Source organism: Gobio gobio, assembly GCF_949357685.1.
Source record: "Gobio gobio genome assembly, chromosome: 23".
Lineage (NCBI taxonomy): Eukaryota > Metazoa > Chordata > Actinopteri > Cypriniformes > Gobionidae > Gobio > Gobio gobio.
In genome coordinates, this window is record NC_137119.1 from 5038944 (window position 1) to 5057298 (window position 18355).

Genomic DNA, 18355 nt, shown 5'->3' on the forward strand with positions numbered 1-18355 from the left:
ACACACACACACACACACACACACACACACACACACACACACACACACACACACACACACACACACACACACACACACACACACACACACACACACACACACACACACACACACACCAGTCATTCACAAACCACTGTTTTAGCTTTTAGACTAGTGTGATAAAGCTTATAATTCTTGAGCAACTCTTGTCTGATGAAAGAATTACTGTATATGTGAAGCATTATTTAGTTTAAAAATGCAAAAGTCACATGTATAAATTTGTATTTTCCATCTCAATGCATTTTTCCTGTGAAATGTAATTTGTTTAATTGAGATGTCAATGCAAATTAACACCATTTACCAATTCAATGTATAGTGTAAATCATATCATGAACGCTTTAGTGATATCTTCAAAATACATTAATGTTATGGACAGTCTGGAATATGCAGTTGTCATCAAGAATCAGAAGCAAAGTCACAGAGTCAGCTGTAGGTCAGTCAGACTGACCTGATCTTGGGATCATCTTGACTTTGGCCGCTGTATGTTTCTCCAGTGGAAGAGGAAGTCCTGAGGCTTTATTAATCAGCATGGAGCTCTTCATGAGCACATCTGTCTGGAGCCTCTTCAGAAGACCCATCTACTCTTCTACACGTGAGTTCAACGCTTATAATGACTCTTTAGAGTTTTTCTGAACTCTTTAGCAGTAATGCAAAAGTTTGGTTGTGTTTTAGTTGTGCTTTTATGACCTAATACACAGATTTACATCCTCACATGATATATCTAAAATGGTTACCAAATGGGCAGTCTGTATATTTTGTCAGTGGTTTTCTAACATTAACTTGATCTGTCCTCTAGGCAAACATCAAGACATCTTGTGTACATCATAATGTTACGCAAAAAAACTTGGCCCACGGAAAAAGGCCGTGCGTTCTTTGCCAAATCAAACATAGATGAATTGAATCCACCTGCATTTGAAGCTTTTGATGATTTGAAGCCAAGGGGACCCCCAGGTGAAGGTAAAGTCTTACCCATGTTTGCATTTAAACATGCCTTAACCAAAAAGTAGTGAGTAAGTAAGTCTTTTTTCCCCATAGAAGCAAGCCTCTCAGTATTGAACGTTGACATGCGTGTGACGGAGAACAAAAATGACCACAACACTCACAAGTACATTGGGTCCCACCTCATTGTGCGCAGGAATAAAGAGTTCACCTTCATCATCAATTTTGACCGGGAATTTAATGAAAACAAGGACAATGTGCAGTTGGAGTTCCTGATTGGTGAGCTTCTACATCCAGTAATACATCTCAATACATGATAAAGTACATCTGTACTTCAGTACATGAAATATCACCACAGGTCAAATCTGCAGTTCTGCTCATTTCACAGGCAGTTCACCTAATGAAAACAGGGGCACCTACATCATTATGCCCCTTGGTAAAGGGAACCCTAATGTGCGCTGGAAGATTCGTGTGGTGGAAAAACAAGGCAATTATGTGACAGTGGGCGTAACGCCAGATGCCAGCTGCTTCATTGGCCGGTTCCGGACCTTTGTTGTAGTTCACAGTGATTTGGGAATACAGCGCACTGACAGAAACACAGACACTGATTTCTATGTGCTGTACAATCCTTGGGACCCTGGTGAGTACAACAGTTACGCTGAAGCAATAAGCTCTCTGAACCCGTGGTTAACAGTCAATTTACAAAAGCTAATGAATTTTGTTCTAAATTCACTGTAAGCCATGGCTTCACAGGGCTTATTGCTCATTTAAAATGGTTAGTCCATAAATATATATTTTAAATATTGATGTACTGAAGTAACAGGTCTATGTTTGTAGGGTAATTTACAACAGCTTCGAACTTGGCTCAGCCAATAGTATTCAAGAACCGGAACTATCAATTTATAAAGTGACAGTTGAAAGTGAAAGTTCACCCAAAGATAAGTCATGTGTCATTCTGTCACACAAATGAAGATCTATTTGATGAAATCTGAGAGCTTTCTGTCCCTCCATTGACACCTACACAACTGAAATGTTGACGCTTAAAAAGTTCATAGAGAGATCATAAAACTAATCCATATGAATTGAGCAGTTTACTTATGATTTATGTAAGGAATAATTGACGATGGGCCGTTCAATTATTAGAATGATAATGCACACCCGAGGTGGTGATGCGGTCACGACGCGAAGCGGAGTAATACACCTCGGGTGTGCATTATCATTCTAATAATTGAACGGCCCGGAGTCAATTATTCCGCTTATACTACGGTTACCACACCTCAAGACATCGATCCGATTATATATTTAATGGGATTCGTCCGGTTTTTGTACTTAAATCGCTATTGTGAGTAGGACTATTTCTTCCGCGTCTCATCCAACAGCTCTTTTGCTAGTTCCGAAACGTCATTTTAAAGCTGTTAACGAAGGCATGAGCCGTTAATAGCATTCTACTGCAGTTATTAATAAAGTTATTAGAAAGAGAATGAGAGCGACAGAGAGAGAGATAGAGAGAGAGAGAGAGAGAGAGAGAGAGAGAGAGAAAGAAAGAGCGCTTGTGTGAACTAGGCTCCCTCTGTGCGTCTCTAAACAGCGCTGTTATTACCTCGCTAGTGAAAAAATGTCACGTGTAGCCTTTAAGTGTCTCCACTATATAGGCGAACTGATCAAATCGTCAGGGCAGCGCTGACAGCTTTTTGTGCAAACTGTAGTGCGTGTGCGAGCATGTGTGATTTCAGTAATGAGACAGAAAAGCTTGCCTTTGTTGTTTTTCATCTGGACTGTCTAATACTGCTGCCGCCCAGTTGTTGAACGTTTTATATTCACTGTAAATATTAAGATTTACTTTAGGAAAATCGTCTGTCATATTGTTGTTTTTTAGTCCTGTAATTTCCGTTATTACAGTTAACTATGCGCAGTGATATGGAACTGTAATGCGGTCAAGAGAGCTGCCTGGAACTACGTTCGCTGTGCATCTCCCAGAAAATAACTGCACACCTCAGAACGTTCATCAGCCAATCAGATTCAAGCATTCAACGGCCCCGTAGTATAAGATAAAAATATTTATTTTAGGCTTTTATTCACATATAAACATTGATTTAAACCTCATTGATTAGTAATATGGAAGCTCAAACGTGCTGCGTCACACGAGAATTAACCTCATTGGCTCTTGCTGAAGCTCAAATGTGCTGCGTAACACGAGAATGAACCTCATTGGTTCTTGCTGAAGCTCAAATGTGCTGCGTAACACGAGAATGAACCTCATTGGTTCTTGCAGAAGCTCAAACGTGCTGCGTAACACGAGAACGAGCCTCATTGGTTCTTGCGGAAGCTCAAATGTGCTGCGTAACACGAGAATGAACCTCATTGGCTCTTGCTGAAGCTCAAAAGTGCTGCGTAACACGAGAATGAACCTCATTGGCTCTTGCTGAAGCTCAAAAGTGCTGCGTAACACGAGAATGAACCTCATTGGCTCTTGCTGAAGCTCAAATGTGCTGCGTAACACGAGAATGAACCTCATTGGTTCTTGCAGAAGCTCAAATGTGCTGCGTAACACGAGAATGAACCTCATTGGTTCTTGCGGAAGCTCAAATGTGCTGCGTAACACGAGAATGAACCTCATTGGCTCTTGCTGAAGCTCAAATGTGCTGCGTAACACGAGAATGAACCTCATTGGTTCTTGCGGAAGCTCAAATGTGCTGCGTAACACGAGAATGAACCTCATTGGCTCTTGCTGAAGCTCAAAAGTGCTGCGTAACACGAGAATGAACCTCATTGGCTCTTGCTGAAGCTCAAAAGTGCTGCGTAACACGAGAATGAACCTCATTGGCTCTTGCTGAAGCTCAAACGTGCTGCGTAACACGAGAATGAACCTCATTGGCTCTTGCTGAAGCTCAAACGTGCTGCGTAACACGAGAATGAACCTCATTGGCTCTTGCTGAAGCTCAAAAGTGCTGCGTAACACGAGAATGAACCTCATTGGCTCTTGCTGAAGCTCAAAAGTGCTGCGTAACACGAGAATGAACCTCATTGGCTCTTGCTGAAGCTCAAACGTGCTGCGTAACACGAGAATGAACCTCATTGGTTCTTGCGGAAGCTCAAATGTGCTGCGTAACACGAGAATGAACCTCATTGGCTCTTGCTGAAGCTCAAATGTGCTGCGTAACACGAGAATGAACCTCATTGGCTCTTGCTGAAGCTCAAATGTGCTGCGTAACATGAGAATGAACCTCATTGGTTCTTGCGGAAGCTCAAATGTGCTGCGTAACACGAGAATGAACCTCATTGGTTCTTGCGGAAGCTCAAATGTGCTGCGTAACATGAGAATGAACCTCATTGGTTCTTGCGGAAGCTCAAATGTGCTGCGTAACATGAGAATGAACCTCATTGGTTCTTGCGGAAGCTCAAATGTGCTGCGTAACATGAGAATGAACCTCATTGGTCCTTGCGGAAGCTCAAATGTGCTGCGTAACATGAGAATGAACCTCATTGGTTCTTGCGGAAGCTCAAATGTGCTGCGTAACATGAGAATGAACCTCATTGGTTCTTGCGGAAGCTCAAATGTGCTGCGTAACATGAGAATGAACCTCATTGGTTCTTGCGGAAGCTCAAATGTGCTGCGTAACACGAGAATGAACCTCATTGGTTCTTGCGGAAGCTCAAATGTGCTGCGTAACATGAGAATGAACCTCATTGGTCCTTGCGGAAGCTCAAATGTGCTGCGTAACATGAGAATGAACCTCATTGGTTCTTGCGGAAGCTCAAATGTGCTGCGTAACACGAGAAGGAACCTCATTGGTTCTTGAATCTCATTGGTTCTTGCAGAAGCTCAAATGTGCTGCGTAACACAAGAATGAACCTCATTGGTTCTAGCCGAAGCTCAAATGTGCTGCGTAACATAAGAATGAACCTAATTGGTTCTTGTGGAAGCTCAAATGTGCTGCGTAACATGAGAATGAACCTCATTGGTCATTGCAGAAGCTCAAACGTGCTGCGTAACACGAGAACGAGCCTCATTGGTTCTTGCGGAAGCTCAAATGTGCTGCGTAACACGAGAATGAACCTCATTGGCTCTTGCTGAAGCTCAAAAGTGCTGCGTAACACGAGAATGAACCTCATTGGCTCTTGCTGAAGCTCAAAAGTGCTGCGTAACACGAGAATGAACCTCATTGGCTCTTGCTGAAGCTCAAATGTGCTGCGTAACACGAGAATGAACCTCATTGGTTCTTGCAGAAGCTCAAATGTGCTGCGTAACACGAGAATGAACCTCATTGGTTCTTGCGGAAGCTCAAATGTGCTGCGTAACACGAGAATGAACCTCATTGGCTCTTGCTGAAGCTCAAATGTGCTGCGTAACACGAGAATGAACCTCATTGGTTCTTGCGGAAGCTCAAATGTGCTGCGTAACACGAGAATGAACCTCATTGGCTCTTGCTGAAGCTCAAAAGTGCTGCGTAACACGAGAATGAACCTCATTGGCTCTTGCTGAAGCTCAAATGTGCTGCGTAACACGAGAATGAACCTCATTGGCTCTTGCTGAAGCTCAAAAGTGCTGCGTAACACGAGAATGAACCTCATTGGCTCTTGCTGAAGCTCAAACGTGCTGCGTAACACGAGAATGAACCTCATTGGTTCTTGCGGAAGCTCAAATGTGCTGCGTAACACGAGAATGAACCTCATTGGCTCTTGCTGAAGCTCAAATGTGCTGCGTAACACGAGAATGAACCTCATTGGCTCTTGCTGAAGCTCAAATGTGCTGCGTAACATGAGAATGAACCTCATTGGTTCTTGCGGAAGCTCAAATGTGCTGCGTAACACGAGAATGAACCTCATTGGTTCTTGCGGAAGCTCAAATGTGCTGCGTAACATGAGAATGAACCTCATTGGTTCTTGCGGAAGCTCAAATGTGCTGCGTAACATGAGAATGAACCTCATTGGTTCTTGCGGAAGCTCAAATGTGCTGCGTAACATGAGAATGAACCTCATTGGTCCTTGCGGAAGCTCAAATGTGCTGCGTAACATGAGAATGAACCTCATTGGTTCTTGCGGAAGCTCAAATGTGCTGCGTAACATGAGAATGAACCTCATTGGTTCTTGCGGAAGCTCAAATGTGCTGCGTAACATGAGAATGAACCTCATTGGTTCTTGCGGAAGCTCAAATGTGCTGCGTAACACGAGAATGAACCTCATCGGTTCTTGAATCTCATTGGTTCTTGCAGAAGCTCAAACGTGCTGCGTAAAACGAGAATGAAGCTCATTGGTTATTGCTGAAGCTCAAAATGTGCTGCGTAACATGAGAATGAACCTCATTGGTTCTTGCGGAAGCTCAAATGTGCTGCGTAACATGAGAATGAACCTCATTGGTTCTTGCGGAAGCTCAAATGTGCTGCGTAACATGAGAATGAACCTCATTGGTTCTTGCGGAAGCTCAAATGTGCTGCGTAACATGAGAATGAACCTCATTGGTCCTTGCGGAAGCTCAAATGTGCTGCGTAACATGAGAATGAACCTCATTGGTTCTTGCGGAAGCTCAAATGTGCTGCGTAACACGAGAAGGAACCTCATTGGTTCTTGAATCTCATTGGTTCTTGCAGAAGCTCAAACGTGCTGCGTAAAACGAGAATGAAGCTCATTGGTTATTGCTGAAGCTCAAAATGTGCTGCGTAACACGAGAATGAACCTCATTGGTTCTTGAATCCCATTGGTTCTTGCAGAAGCTCAAATGTGCTGCGTAACACAAGAATGAACCTCATTGGTTCTAGCCGAAGCTCAAATGTGCTGCGTAACATAAGAATGAACCTAATTGGTTCTTGTGGAAGCTCAAATGTGCTGCGTAACATGAGAATGAACCTCATTGGTCATTGCGGAAGCTCAAACGTGCTGCGTAACACGAGAATGAACCTCATTGGTTCTTGCTGAAGCTCAAACGTGAGGCGTAAAACAAGAATGAACCTCATTGGTTCTTACAGAAGCTCAAATGTGCTGCGTAACACGAGAATGAACCTCATTGGTTCTTGCTGAAGCTCAAATGTGCTGCGTAACACGAGAATGAACCTCATTGGTTCTTGCTGAAGCTCAAACGTGAGGCGTAAAACAAGAATGAACCTCATTGGTTCTTGCGGAAGCTCAAACGTGATGCGTAACACGAGAATGAACCTCATTGGCTCTTGCTGAAGCTCAAACGTGCTGCGTAACACGAGAATGAACCTCATTGGCTCTTGCTTAAGCTCAAACGTGATGCGTAACACGAGAACGAACTTCATTGGTTCTTGCAGAAGCTCAAACGTGCTGCGTAACACGAGAATGAACCTCATTGGCTCTTGCTTAAGCTCAAACGTGATGCGTAACACGAGAACGAACTTCATTGGTTCTTGCAGAAGCTCAAACGTGCTGCGTAACACGAGAATGAACCTCATTGGCTCTTGCTTAAGCTCAAACGTGATGCGTAACACGAGAACGAACTTCATTGGTTCTTGCGGAAGCTGAAATGTGTTGCGTAACACGAGAATGAACCTCATTGGTTCTTGCAGAAGCTCAAACGTGCTGCGTAACACGAGAATGAACCTCATTGGCTCTTGCTTAAGCTCAAACGTGCTGCGTAACACGAGAATGAACCTCATTGGCTCTTGCTGAAGCTCAAACGTGCTGCGTAACACGAGAATGAACCTCATTGGCTCTTGCTGAAGCTCAAACGTGCTGCGTAACACGAGAATGAACCTCATTGGTCCTTGCTGAAGCTCAAATGTGCTGCGTAACACGAGAATGAACCTCATTGGTTCTTGCTGAAGCTCAAACGTGCTGCGTAACACGAGAATGAACCTCATTGGTCCTTGCTGAAGCTCAAACGTGCTGCGTAACACGAGAATGAACCTCATTGGCTCTTGCTGAAGCTCAAATGTGCTGCGTAACACGAGAATTAACCTCATTGGCTCTTGCTTAAGCTCAAACGTGCTGCGTAACACGAGAATGAACCTAATTGGTTCTTGCAGAAGCTCAAACGTGCTGCGTAACACGAGAATGAACCTCATTGGTTCTTGCAGAAGCTCAAACGTGCTGCGTAACACGAGAATGAACCTCATTGGCTCTTGCAGAAGCTCAAACGTGCTGCGTAACACGAGAATGAACCTCATTGGCTCTTGCTTAAGCTCAAACGTGCTGCGTAACACAAGAACGAACCTCATTGGTTCTTGCAGAAGCTCAAACGTGATGCGTAACACGAGAATGAACCTCATTGGTTCTTGCTTAAGCTCAAACGTGCTGCGTAACACGAGAATGAACCTAATTGGTTCTTGCAGAAGCTCAAACGTGATGCGTAACACGAGAATGAACCTCATTGGTTCTTGCAGAAGCTCAAACGTGAGGCGTAAAACAAGAATGAACCTCATTGGTTCTTGCAGAAGCTCAAACGTGATGCGTAACACGAGAATGAACCTCATTGGCTCTTGCGGAAGCTCAAATGTGCTGCGGAAGCGTCAAAGTGGTAGTTGTGTAGCTGTCAATGTAGGGACAGAAAGCTCTTAGATTTCATCAAAGAGATCTTCATTTGTGTTCAGAAGACAAACGAAAGTGAGGATGAGTAAAGAATTTTTTTGGGTGAACAAACCCTTTAAGGCCATCATTATACCATCTGACTATACGTATGATGACGACGCATCTGTATGTGTTTCTACCCAGCGGATCAAGTGTATATGGACGATGATGAAGACAGACAGGAGTATGTGATGAATGATGTGGGGATCATCTACAATGGAGATTTCAACAACATAACCGTACGCTCATGGAACTATGGACAGGTTGGTAGTAATCCAGAGATTTTTCTCAGAAATAAACACATTTTCTCCCACTGAGTCACATACTGTTTTCCGCCTTCTATATAAGTAGGGAAGTATGCGAGTTTGGATGCAGCCAATGTCTTATTATTGGGAGATACTAGGGCCCATGGCTCTACCATTGGAGAAAACGTAATGGCTAACTTGGATCACGTGTGCCTTGATAACCGATCACATAACAGCCTAGACGTCACTGAATTTCGTTCAGAGTTGTGCGACAGTCAATCCCTGTTAGCGGAAACCATAGAAATGAATGAGAAGTGCCGTAAGCTGAATCCTACCTGTCGCGCAATTGACCTATCAGTAAGCCCCGCCCCCCTTAGTTACTGTTGCTAACTCGGACAAACAAACGGAGTTGCTATATCTTACAATGTAAAGCTGTCAGTGTGAAAACCTTATCCCGAGACGTTTTTGGACACAGATTGTAGCGTATATCCCGTCCAAATGATGGCCAAACTTTACTGATGGTTTATCAAGTTTATTGCATCGTTATTCACTCCAAAAAATCATCATAAGAGCTGAACAAACAAAGAATAAGAAGTGCGCATTAACGTCTCATTCACAAACTATCTCTCTCCGTTCCATTACCATTAACATACACAGCAAATTACACAAAAACACTCATACAACTAACAGTAAACAAACATATACACAGAGCTTATGCTTTTCGAGGGTGCAGCTAATAACTGGTAAACTTTGTATCTGCAAAACAACTCCAATAAACTGCGTGCGAGCTCTTCCTTTCGTTACCTAGAGACTATAATACCCATCAAAATAGGAGTCCTCCTTAGTAGGACAGATAATGTAGACCTTAAACATATCTAAAATTAAATTAATTTACATATAACCAGTTTAATATGGAGAGGCACTGAAATGTAGACCTTCGTGTTTTTGACCTACTGTGTTACATGACGTGAGAACAGTTAGCTATTTTGGTTTGTATGTTAGCAGGGACTTTAATCGTAACTTGAGAGTATGACAAACAGAAAATCCTCTCAGGATCCCTGAAATCAGTGTTACAGTACCTCAGGCACAACCTTTTAGCATTTTTGTAGCATAAACACCATCAAACCTATGAGAGCTTTGGATTTTCCAATGTTTCTCTATGGCGCTGAAACCTAAAGATGTCTGAGTTCCGGTCCCAGCGCAACTGATACTCAACTGCTATTGGCTCATCGGCGTTCGAGGGGAGGGGCTTACCGATAGGTCAATTGTCCATGACTTAGATCAATCCAAAACAAACGTTTAAGAGCAAACATGTTGAAGATTAGTTGATTCTTTAAACGATAAGCTGTTAAAATGTTCACATAAAATTCCTTTCCTCCATTGACATCCATTCAGAAAATCAGCCTCTGGTCTCTTCCCCAGCATTACACAATTTTTTGCTAACCTCCAGGCAGGGGCGCCGCTAGCAATTTTGGGCCCTATGAAAGAATATGAGGTTGGGCCCCCTACCACACCAAACATACAAGCCAACCTATCTTTGTCTGCAATTTAATAAAACTGACCTATTAAAGGGTTAGTTCACCCAAAAATGAAAATTCTGTCATTAATTACTCACCCTCATGTCGTTCGACACCCGTAAGACCTCCGTTCATATTCGGAACACAAATGAAGATATTTTTGTTGAAAGCTGATGCTGAGAAAGGCTTCAGATAGGCCTCCATTGGCCTTCAGTGCATTTACACTCCCAAGACCCTTAAAAGGCACTTAAAACGTTGTTACAAAGTCCATCTCACCACAGTGACTCTACAATAATTTTACGATGCGACGACAATAGTTTTTGTGCGCAAAAAAAAATCAAAATAACACCTTTATCCAACTTGTTCTTGTCTTCCGTGTGAGCCTCCACGACACATGCGCGAGAATATGACGTAGCGCCGGGGTTCGGACACATGACCCAGAAGCGATTTGTTTACAAGCAGAGGAAGACGCGTGTCTAAGCTGTTGAATTCTACATTGATCGTGCTATAGGTCTCGGCGTAGTTCTCAAAATGGGGCTTAAGTGTGTATTTCATGGATTCCTGAACGCCGGCGCTACGTCATATTCTCGCACTTGCGTCGTAGAGGAATACACGGAAGACAATAACAAGTTGGATAAAGGTGTTATTTTGATTTTTTTTTTTGCACAAAAACTATTGTCGTCGCATCGTAAAATTATTGTAGAGCCACTGTGGTGAGATGGACTTTGTAACGACGTTTTAAGTGCCTTTTATGGGTCTTGGGAGTGTAAATGTACTGAATGCCAATGGAGGCCTATCTGAAGCCTTTCTCAGCCATCAGCTTTCAACTAAAATATCTTCATTTGTGTTCCGAAGATGAACGGAGGTCTTACGGGTGTCGAACGACATTAATTAATGACAGAATTTTCATTTTCGGGTGAACTAACCCTTTAACAGTGTTGGGGAGTAGTTAACAACAAGTAGTGACGCTACTAACATAACTACATTTTTCAGTAGCTTGTCAGTAGCTCAGTTGCTTTTAAAATAATGTCGCTTTTCCAGTAGCTAACTACTTTTTCCAGCAAGTAGCGGTGTAGTGCGACCAAGAGCTACTTTCCGTTTTGTGTTTTGACGACCCTGCAATGCATTGAAGCAGACGAGTGTTTTCTTCTTATTTGATCACATACTAAAATCGCGCGTTACCGGCATCTATTGTTTAATCGCGCATCTTGCGGCTTTACGGTTCACAGAGAAGAGATCGTCTGATGATTCTGTAAAGGACGTACAGGAGTGGGTTGATAACGTTTCCACGAATCGACTAGTAAAGGTTACCCTTGATTTATAAAAACAAAAGATTAAAACGCTATCTGTGTCGAAGACTTCAAGCACATACAGGTGAATCATTGCCGTTTTAAATGGATTATTCTGTTATATATATATATATATATATATATATATCCGCCGTAGTTTAATGTCAATTGTTTAATCTTTATCCTTAATAAACCCGTCTCCGGCGTGATGACTCCGATCTTTCGAATATTCCTATTTAATAATTGTTTAATTGACGTTGATGTTGTGCGCTATTTTGAGATGACATACGTCATGACCAAACGTTAGCGATTAGTTATGGCAGATCCAGAGTGGCTCTGGGCAGATCCAATAGGTTACGTGCACAAGCGCAGTGACGAACTTCCGCTATTGTTCGATGTGTTGTGGCTTGTTTCTGTTGTGTTGTGGCTTGATTTCGTTGTGTTGTGGCTTGATTTTGTTGTGTTGTGGCTTGATTTTGTTGTGTTGTGGCTTGTTTCCGTTGTGTTGTGGCTTGTTTCTGTTGTGTTGTGGCTTGATTTTGTTGTGTTGTGGCTTGTTTCCGTTGTGTTGTGGCTTGATTTTGTTGTGTTGTGGCTTGATTTTGTTGTGTTGTGGCTTGTTTCCGTTGTGTTGTGGCTTGATTTCGTTGTGTTGTGGCTTGTTTCTGTTGTGTTGTGGCTTGATTTCGTTGGGTTGTGGCTTGTTTCCGTTGTGTTGTGGCTTAATTTTGTTGTGTTATGGCTTTTTCGTTGTGTTGTGAACTTATGTTTGCTTTTTATATTGCGTTGTGTTGTGCACTACTGGGCCACCGTACATAAGACCTCCGTTCATCTTCAGAAAACAAATGAAGATATTTGTGTTGAACCTGTATAGCCAGCAATGACATTTCCTCTCTAAAGATCCATTAATGATCTAAAAACATATTTAAATCAGTTCATGTACAGTGGTTCAATATTAATATTATAAAGTGACGATAATATTTTTGGTGCGCCAAAAAAACTAAATAACAACTTGTAAAGTGATGGCCGATTTCAAAACACTACTTCATGAAACTTCGGAGTGTTATGAATCGGTGAGCTGAATCATGATTCGGATCGCGTGTCAAACCGCCAAACTGCTGAAATCACGTGACTTTGGTACTTCTCCAAGTAGGAATGTCTGCAGACCGTTGAATTCCAAAACGGGGCGGGAACTCCAATATGGGGCAACAACTTTCGCCATTGGCTGTGGATTCAGCACCAAAAATATTCTTGTTGCTTTATAATATTAATATTGAACCATTGTACTCACATCAACTGATTTAAATATGTTTTTAGTACATTAATGGATCTTGAGAGAGGAAATGTCATTGCTGGCTATGCAGGCCTCACTGAGCCATCGGATTTCAACACAAATATCTTCATTTGTGTTCTGAAGATGAACAAGGTCTTACGGGTGTGGAACGGCATGAGGGTGAGGAATAAATGACATTTTTGCATGCACTAACCCTTTAAGTGCAATTTTAAGTATATTTCTGAGAAGTACATAAAAACTAGACTGAAAATATGTTAGTTTAAAAGAAGTAACACTTGAATAAACTTCAGTTTCATAAGGGCAGGATTGGACACCCATAAATTAACTTCTTCTGTGGTTTCCTTTAGTTTGAAGATGGGGTTCTGGATGCCTGTCTTTTGATTCTGGATGCTGGGAAAGTACCACTAATTTACCGTGGAAATGCCACTGAACTTGTTCGTCAAGGATCGGCTCTGGTATGAATTTATAATAGTAATCAAAGTATGGACAATTCCACAAAAAAGTAACCCATTTTATATGAATACGCATTTAATACATGTTGTTTATTTAGGCTTTTTGGTGGTATATTTTCAGATGAACGCCCAGGACGATGATGGTGTCCTGGTTGGCAACTGGAGCGGTGAATACTCCGAGGGCATAGCCCCCACTGCCTGGACAGGAAGTACTGAAATCCTGCTCAAATATGCCAAAGAGGGTTGTGTTCCTGTGTGCTTCGGTCAGTGCTGGGTGTTTGCCGGCGTGCTGAACACTTGTGAGTATGGCCACTGCTCATTCTTTGTGTGCATTTTGTTGGTTCTGAAATTCAGGTTATTTAGAGCCTTGCACAAAAGGCTGTGGCGTAACCATGCAATGTGATGGTCCCACCTAGTTATGCGCTGTCTCGGGATCCCTGGAAGGGTCATCACCAACTTCAGCTCTGCTCACGACAACAATGGCAACCTGAAGACAGACATTGTGCTGGATGAAGAGGGGAAAACGGACCGAAGCCGAACAAGAGATTCAATCTGGTGAGATCCTTAAATAGTGTTACATTCAAGTAGTCCTATAGGGGAGACCGGGTATAGTTGCAACACGGGGACAGGGTTGCCATATTGGGCGGTTTCGCAATCTATTTTGCGGGCAAAAATGGGTTTGGGTGGGTGGAAAAAAATTGGGCTGGTTTTGGATCAGTTCGGCGGGTTTTTTGTAGCTGAGACACCGGCACATCAGATCCTTCTTCCTGCGACCCTCTGTTCAGCAGGCAGCAGTCTCACTCACTCACTCTCTCTCACACACACACACACACACACACACACACACACACACACACACACACACACACACACACACACACACACACACACACACACACACACACACACACTAAAGCTCTGGGCTGGCTGAAATGCCCTGACGTAAACTCACAACAGACGAGCTCCCACTACCTTCAGCTCATATCGGTTCGTGGAATATAGGCTATAGCTTTATGATATTAGGCCTAATTGTTCAAAATCACAGGTGTTAAACTCAAGTTTGCTATTATATTTAGCGTATGAAAATATTTTTTTGTGTAGAGATGGCCCGCCATGCGCCAACGTTCTGCTTCTGCAAAGAGCACACTGACACGTTCTATAAATAATATGTTCAACGCGATTTTCATGTAATGTTATTCATGAATATGCATGTTTCATGTGGCTATTTGAAATAATTGAAATGTTAAAGTGGGTTATTTTGTATGTCCATATCAATGTTTTCAGGCTGCTTTTGTTCCAAGCGACTTTTATTGACAATAAACGGACTCATTGATCGCCTAAGTTGATCGCATTATTTTCCGTAACATAAGCTTATAGTTTAATAGGCTATAATGGTCGACTGAGGACGCTTTTGCGTCCATTCCATTTTCCTTTTTTAAACCAGAAATTAAATATGGAAACGCGGTTTCTTCTTTTTTTATTTTAAAACTGATTAAAAGAATTAGCAGATACAAGGTAATTTTCCTAATACCTTATTATTATTTTTTATTAAAAATAATATAAATTATTTATAACTTTTTTTATTTATTTTTTTAGGTGTTAATAAGCTCAATTTAATTTCTAGGGTTTATATAGGCTAGTCGATAAATTGGTAATTTTAAAGCTTGTTAATGATTTGTATTTAAACGAGAAACAAGCCAAAAAAAAATTGGCGGTTTTTGGGCGGTTTTTGGCGAAGTTTTGGGCTGGAAAACGCTGCTGGCATCTGGCAACCCTGCACGGGGGCAGTTGTAACACTACCAATTCCACGAATCACGGATAAGATAGGAGTCATATGACCGTTTCAGTTTCCCCTGGCTTCCTTTACGGTCCCACATGGAAGTTTTCCAGTCTGTGTTGCTTTCTCTCCAGAAGCTACAGCAGAAAATCTCATTCTAAGAAATTATAACAAGATCATATTTTGTTTAGTACTTCTACCGTTGTAGATAATGTTGTATGAGTTATATCAGGTCAAAGTGTAGTTTCTCTAGTAAAGAATGGTGTATCAACCTCCAGCTAATTTCAAAGCACCATGCTAATACAGCTAGCTAAACAGTGGGTGACAGCGGCAGGGTAGGTTGTAACACGTGCTTTGAAACAACCATCCACTTACATACAGCTAAGAACATTTTTGTGATTTTAATAATTCTACAGAATGCCTATGTTTACACACACACACACACACACACACACATACACACCGATATAAATGTGCACGTACAGACAAATGGTTACGCAGATTTGTAGTATTACAAACGTCGAACGCACCAGAAGTCGCCATCAAAGCACTGAATGAATGAATGACAGGCGCTCCTTTGTAACATTGCGCAAGGCAAATAAGAGGGTGACATCTAGTGGAGAAGACTAGTAATTAGATTTACCTTAAAGGGATAGTTCACCCAAAAACGAAAATGTGATGTTTTTCTGCCTACCCCCAAGGCATCCAAGATGTAGGTGTCTTTGTTTCTTCAGTAGAACACAAATGAAGATTTTTAACTCCAACCGTTGTCGTCTGTCAGTCGTATAATGCAGTGTTTCTCAACCGGGGTGCCGTGTAAGAGTCCTTCAAATATATAAAACATTTTTTTCAAATAATTATCTCTTTGTAAACTTTGTTCAATGCATGCGAGTGCTGCCGTATGTTCGAATATGACCCATAATTTTCGCCGTCATCACCCGGGTGTAGTGCCAGAAGACGTGAATGAGAAGACTCGCGCGCTGTGAGAAAATTTGTCTCTGTGCACTCATCCGAAAGCGCGCACACGTCTCACAGCGCGCAAATATTGAGCTCTCTTTCAAGTCTTGTTCTTGAACGGACAAACTCACACAAAAAGTACGTCAACATGTCCATCTTTTTGAGTTTTCTAGCAGACATAGTCTGTATATGCCTTAAGTAAACTTTATACAGTCGAGAAAGACAACGCATATCCATGCTTTAGGTCTTAAAGGGGCAGTAGCATTAGGTCTTAAAGGGGCAGTAGCATTAGGTCTTAAAGGGGCAGTAGCATTAGGTCTTAAAGGGGCAGTAGCATTAGGTCTTAAAGGGGCAGTAGCATTAGGTCTTAAAGGGGCAGTAGCTTTAGGTCTTAAAGGGGCAGTAGCATTAGGTCTTAAAGGGGCAGTAGCATTTACTGCTGTCTGTTTAATGTCACACAACAAAAGACAAGGACATCACTCACTGCTCTTGATTGAATAGCTTTTGTAAGTTTAATAGGATTAATCTTTAATTTATACACTCAAATATGCAATGCTATTTTACATTTGATCAATTTCTGTATCTGAAAACTAATGTTAGACATACCTGAAAAACCTGAAAAGCATAGTTTATTTTATTAGTATCTTTACTCAATAGTATTTATTTGTGCTGCTGCTTGTATTTAAATTATTTGTTCTTATTAGTTTTTTTATTTTTTATTTGACATTAGCCCCTTTTTTCCCTGAACATAGCAAATACTGAACCGTACCGAAACCGTGAACCTAAAACCTAAGACCGCCGCGGTCATAAACATATACACAGATGCCTCATTAGTGCCTGCACGGATCGGTCGAATGAGGAATCTACGTATATATTTCTATGATCACGCTGGTATTTTGACCTTATTCGCAGGAAGTTATGATGGTCTGGAGAGCTGATGACATTCGTCTGATATGAGGTGAAATAATAGCATAAATACCGTTCGGTTTCTCGCAGACACCGATCGTTTCGTGTCTTAAGACATCAATGTGTGGTCACGAGCCGCAGGGTTTAATTTGAAGTTGTCTGTGGACCTCATTCACATGCATTATACGACTGACAGACGGCAACGGTTGGAGTTAAAAATCTTCATTTGTGTTCTTCTGAAGAAACAAAGACACCTACATCTTGGATGCCCTGGGGGTAAGCAGATAAACATCACATTTTCGTTTTTGGGTGAACTATCCCTTTAATCTTATGTTCAATGATTACGGAAATAAATATGGAAAAAAAATCGATTCTTGACCTTTGAGAATCGATTTTGAATCGACCACATTTAAAAAAACGATTAATCGAAAAAAAATTTTTTTTGCCCAGCCTTACCCAGTAGTGGGTTAGGTTGTAACAAAGGACCAATTTGTATTTGTCATCATCACACAAAGTCTGTGATATAGTTGAAGAAATTCTAATTGTTGCCATTTGTAGTAGACAAATGTGGGTACTTTGCCTAAAAGTTTCAGACGTGTAGCTAAAAAAAAGGGTATTTTTAGGTGCTGAAGAAAAAAGTGTTACAACCATACCCGTTCCCCCCTACTGCGAAAAATGGGTGCGTCGGTTAATATAATTAGTAGACAATATGATATAATTGACAGGTTGATTAGTAATTCTGTTTTTCATAAAGGAACTATCACTGCTGGAATGAGGTGTTCATGAAGAGGCCTGATCTACCTGAAAAATACTCTGGCTGGCAGGTGATCGACTCCACCCCTCAGGAGACCAGTGATGGTATGATCCTTGCCATGACTTCTGGCACATCATAAGTATACCTTAAAGGGTTAGTTCACCCAAAAACTGAAAATTATGTCATTAATTACTCACCCTCATGTCGTTCGACACCTGTAAGACCTCCGTTCATCTTCGGAACACAAATGAAGATATTTTTGTTGAAAGCTGATGCTGAGAAAGGCTTCAGATAGGCCTCCATTGGCCTTCAGTACATTTACACTCCCAAGACCCATAAAAGGCACTTAAAACGTTGTTACAAAGTCCATCTCACCACAGTGACTCTACAATAATTGTACGATATGACGACAATAGTTTTTGTGCGAAAAAAAAAAAATCAAAATAACACCTTTATCCAACTTGTTTTTGTCTTCCGTGTGTGCCTCCACGACGCATGCGCGAGAATATGACGCAGATCCGGCGTTCGGACACATGACCCAGAAGCGATTTGTTTACAAGCAGAGGAAGACGCGCGTGTCTAAGCTGTTGAATTCTACATTGATCGTGCTTTAGGTCTCGGCGTAGTTCTCAAAATGGGGTTAAAGTGTGCATTTCATGGAT

General features: G+C 41.7%; 1 protein-coding gene across 1 annotated transcript in view; it reads left to right on the forward strand.

The window, feature by feature from the left end:
- Positions 1-1103: 1103 nt before the first annotated feature.
- Positions 1104-18355, forward strand: part of LOC307119567 (coagulation factor XIII A chain-like) — a gene marked incomplete at its 5' end in the record, with an annotated part of 29424 nt that continues 12172 nt past the window's right edge. The window contains 7 exons of the mRNA XM_079805909.1: positions 1104-1257; positions 1367-1618; positions 8647-8765; positions 13195-13302; positions 13421-13598; positions 13716-13854; positions 17694-17797. Coding sequence (XP_079662035.1) covers positions 1104-1257; positions 1367-1618; positions 8647-8765; positions 13195-13302; positions 13421-13598; positions 13716-13854; positions 17694-17797 — 1054 coding nt within the window. The remainder of the gene's footprint in view (positions 1258-1366; positions 1619-8646; positions 8766-13194; positions 13303-13420; positions 13599-13715; positions 13855-17693; positions 17798-18355) is intronic.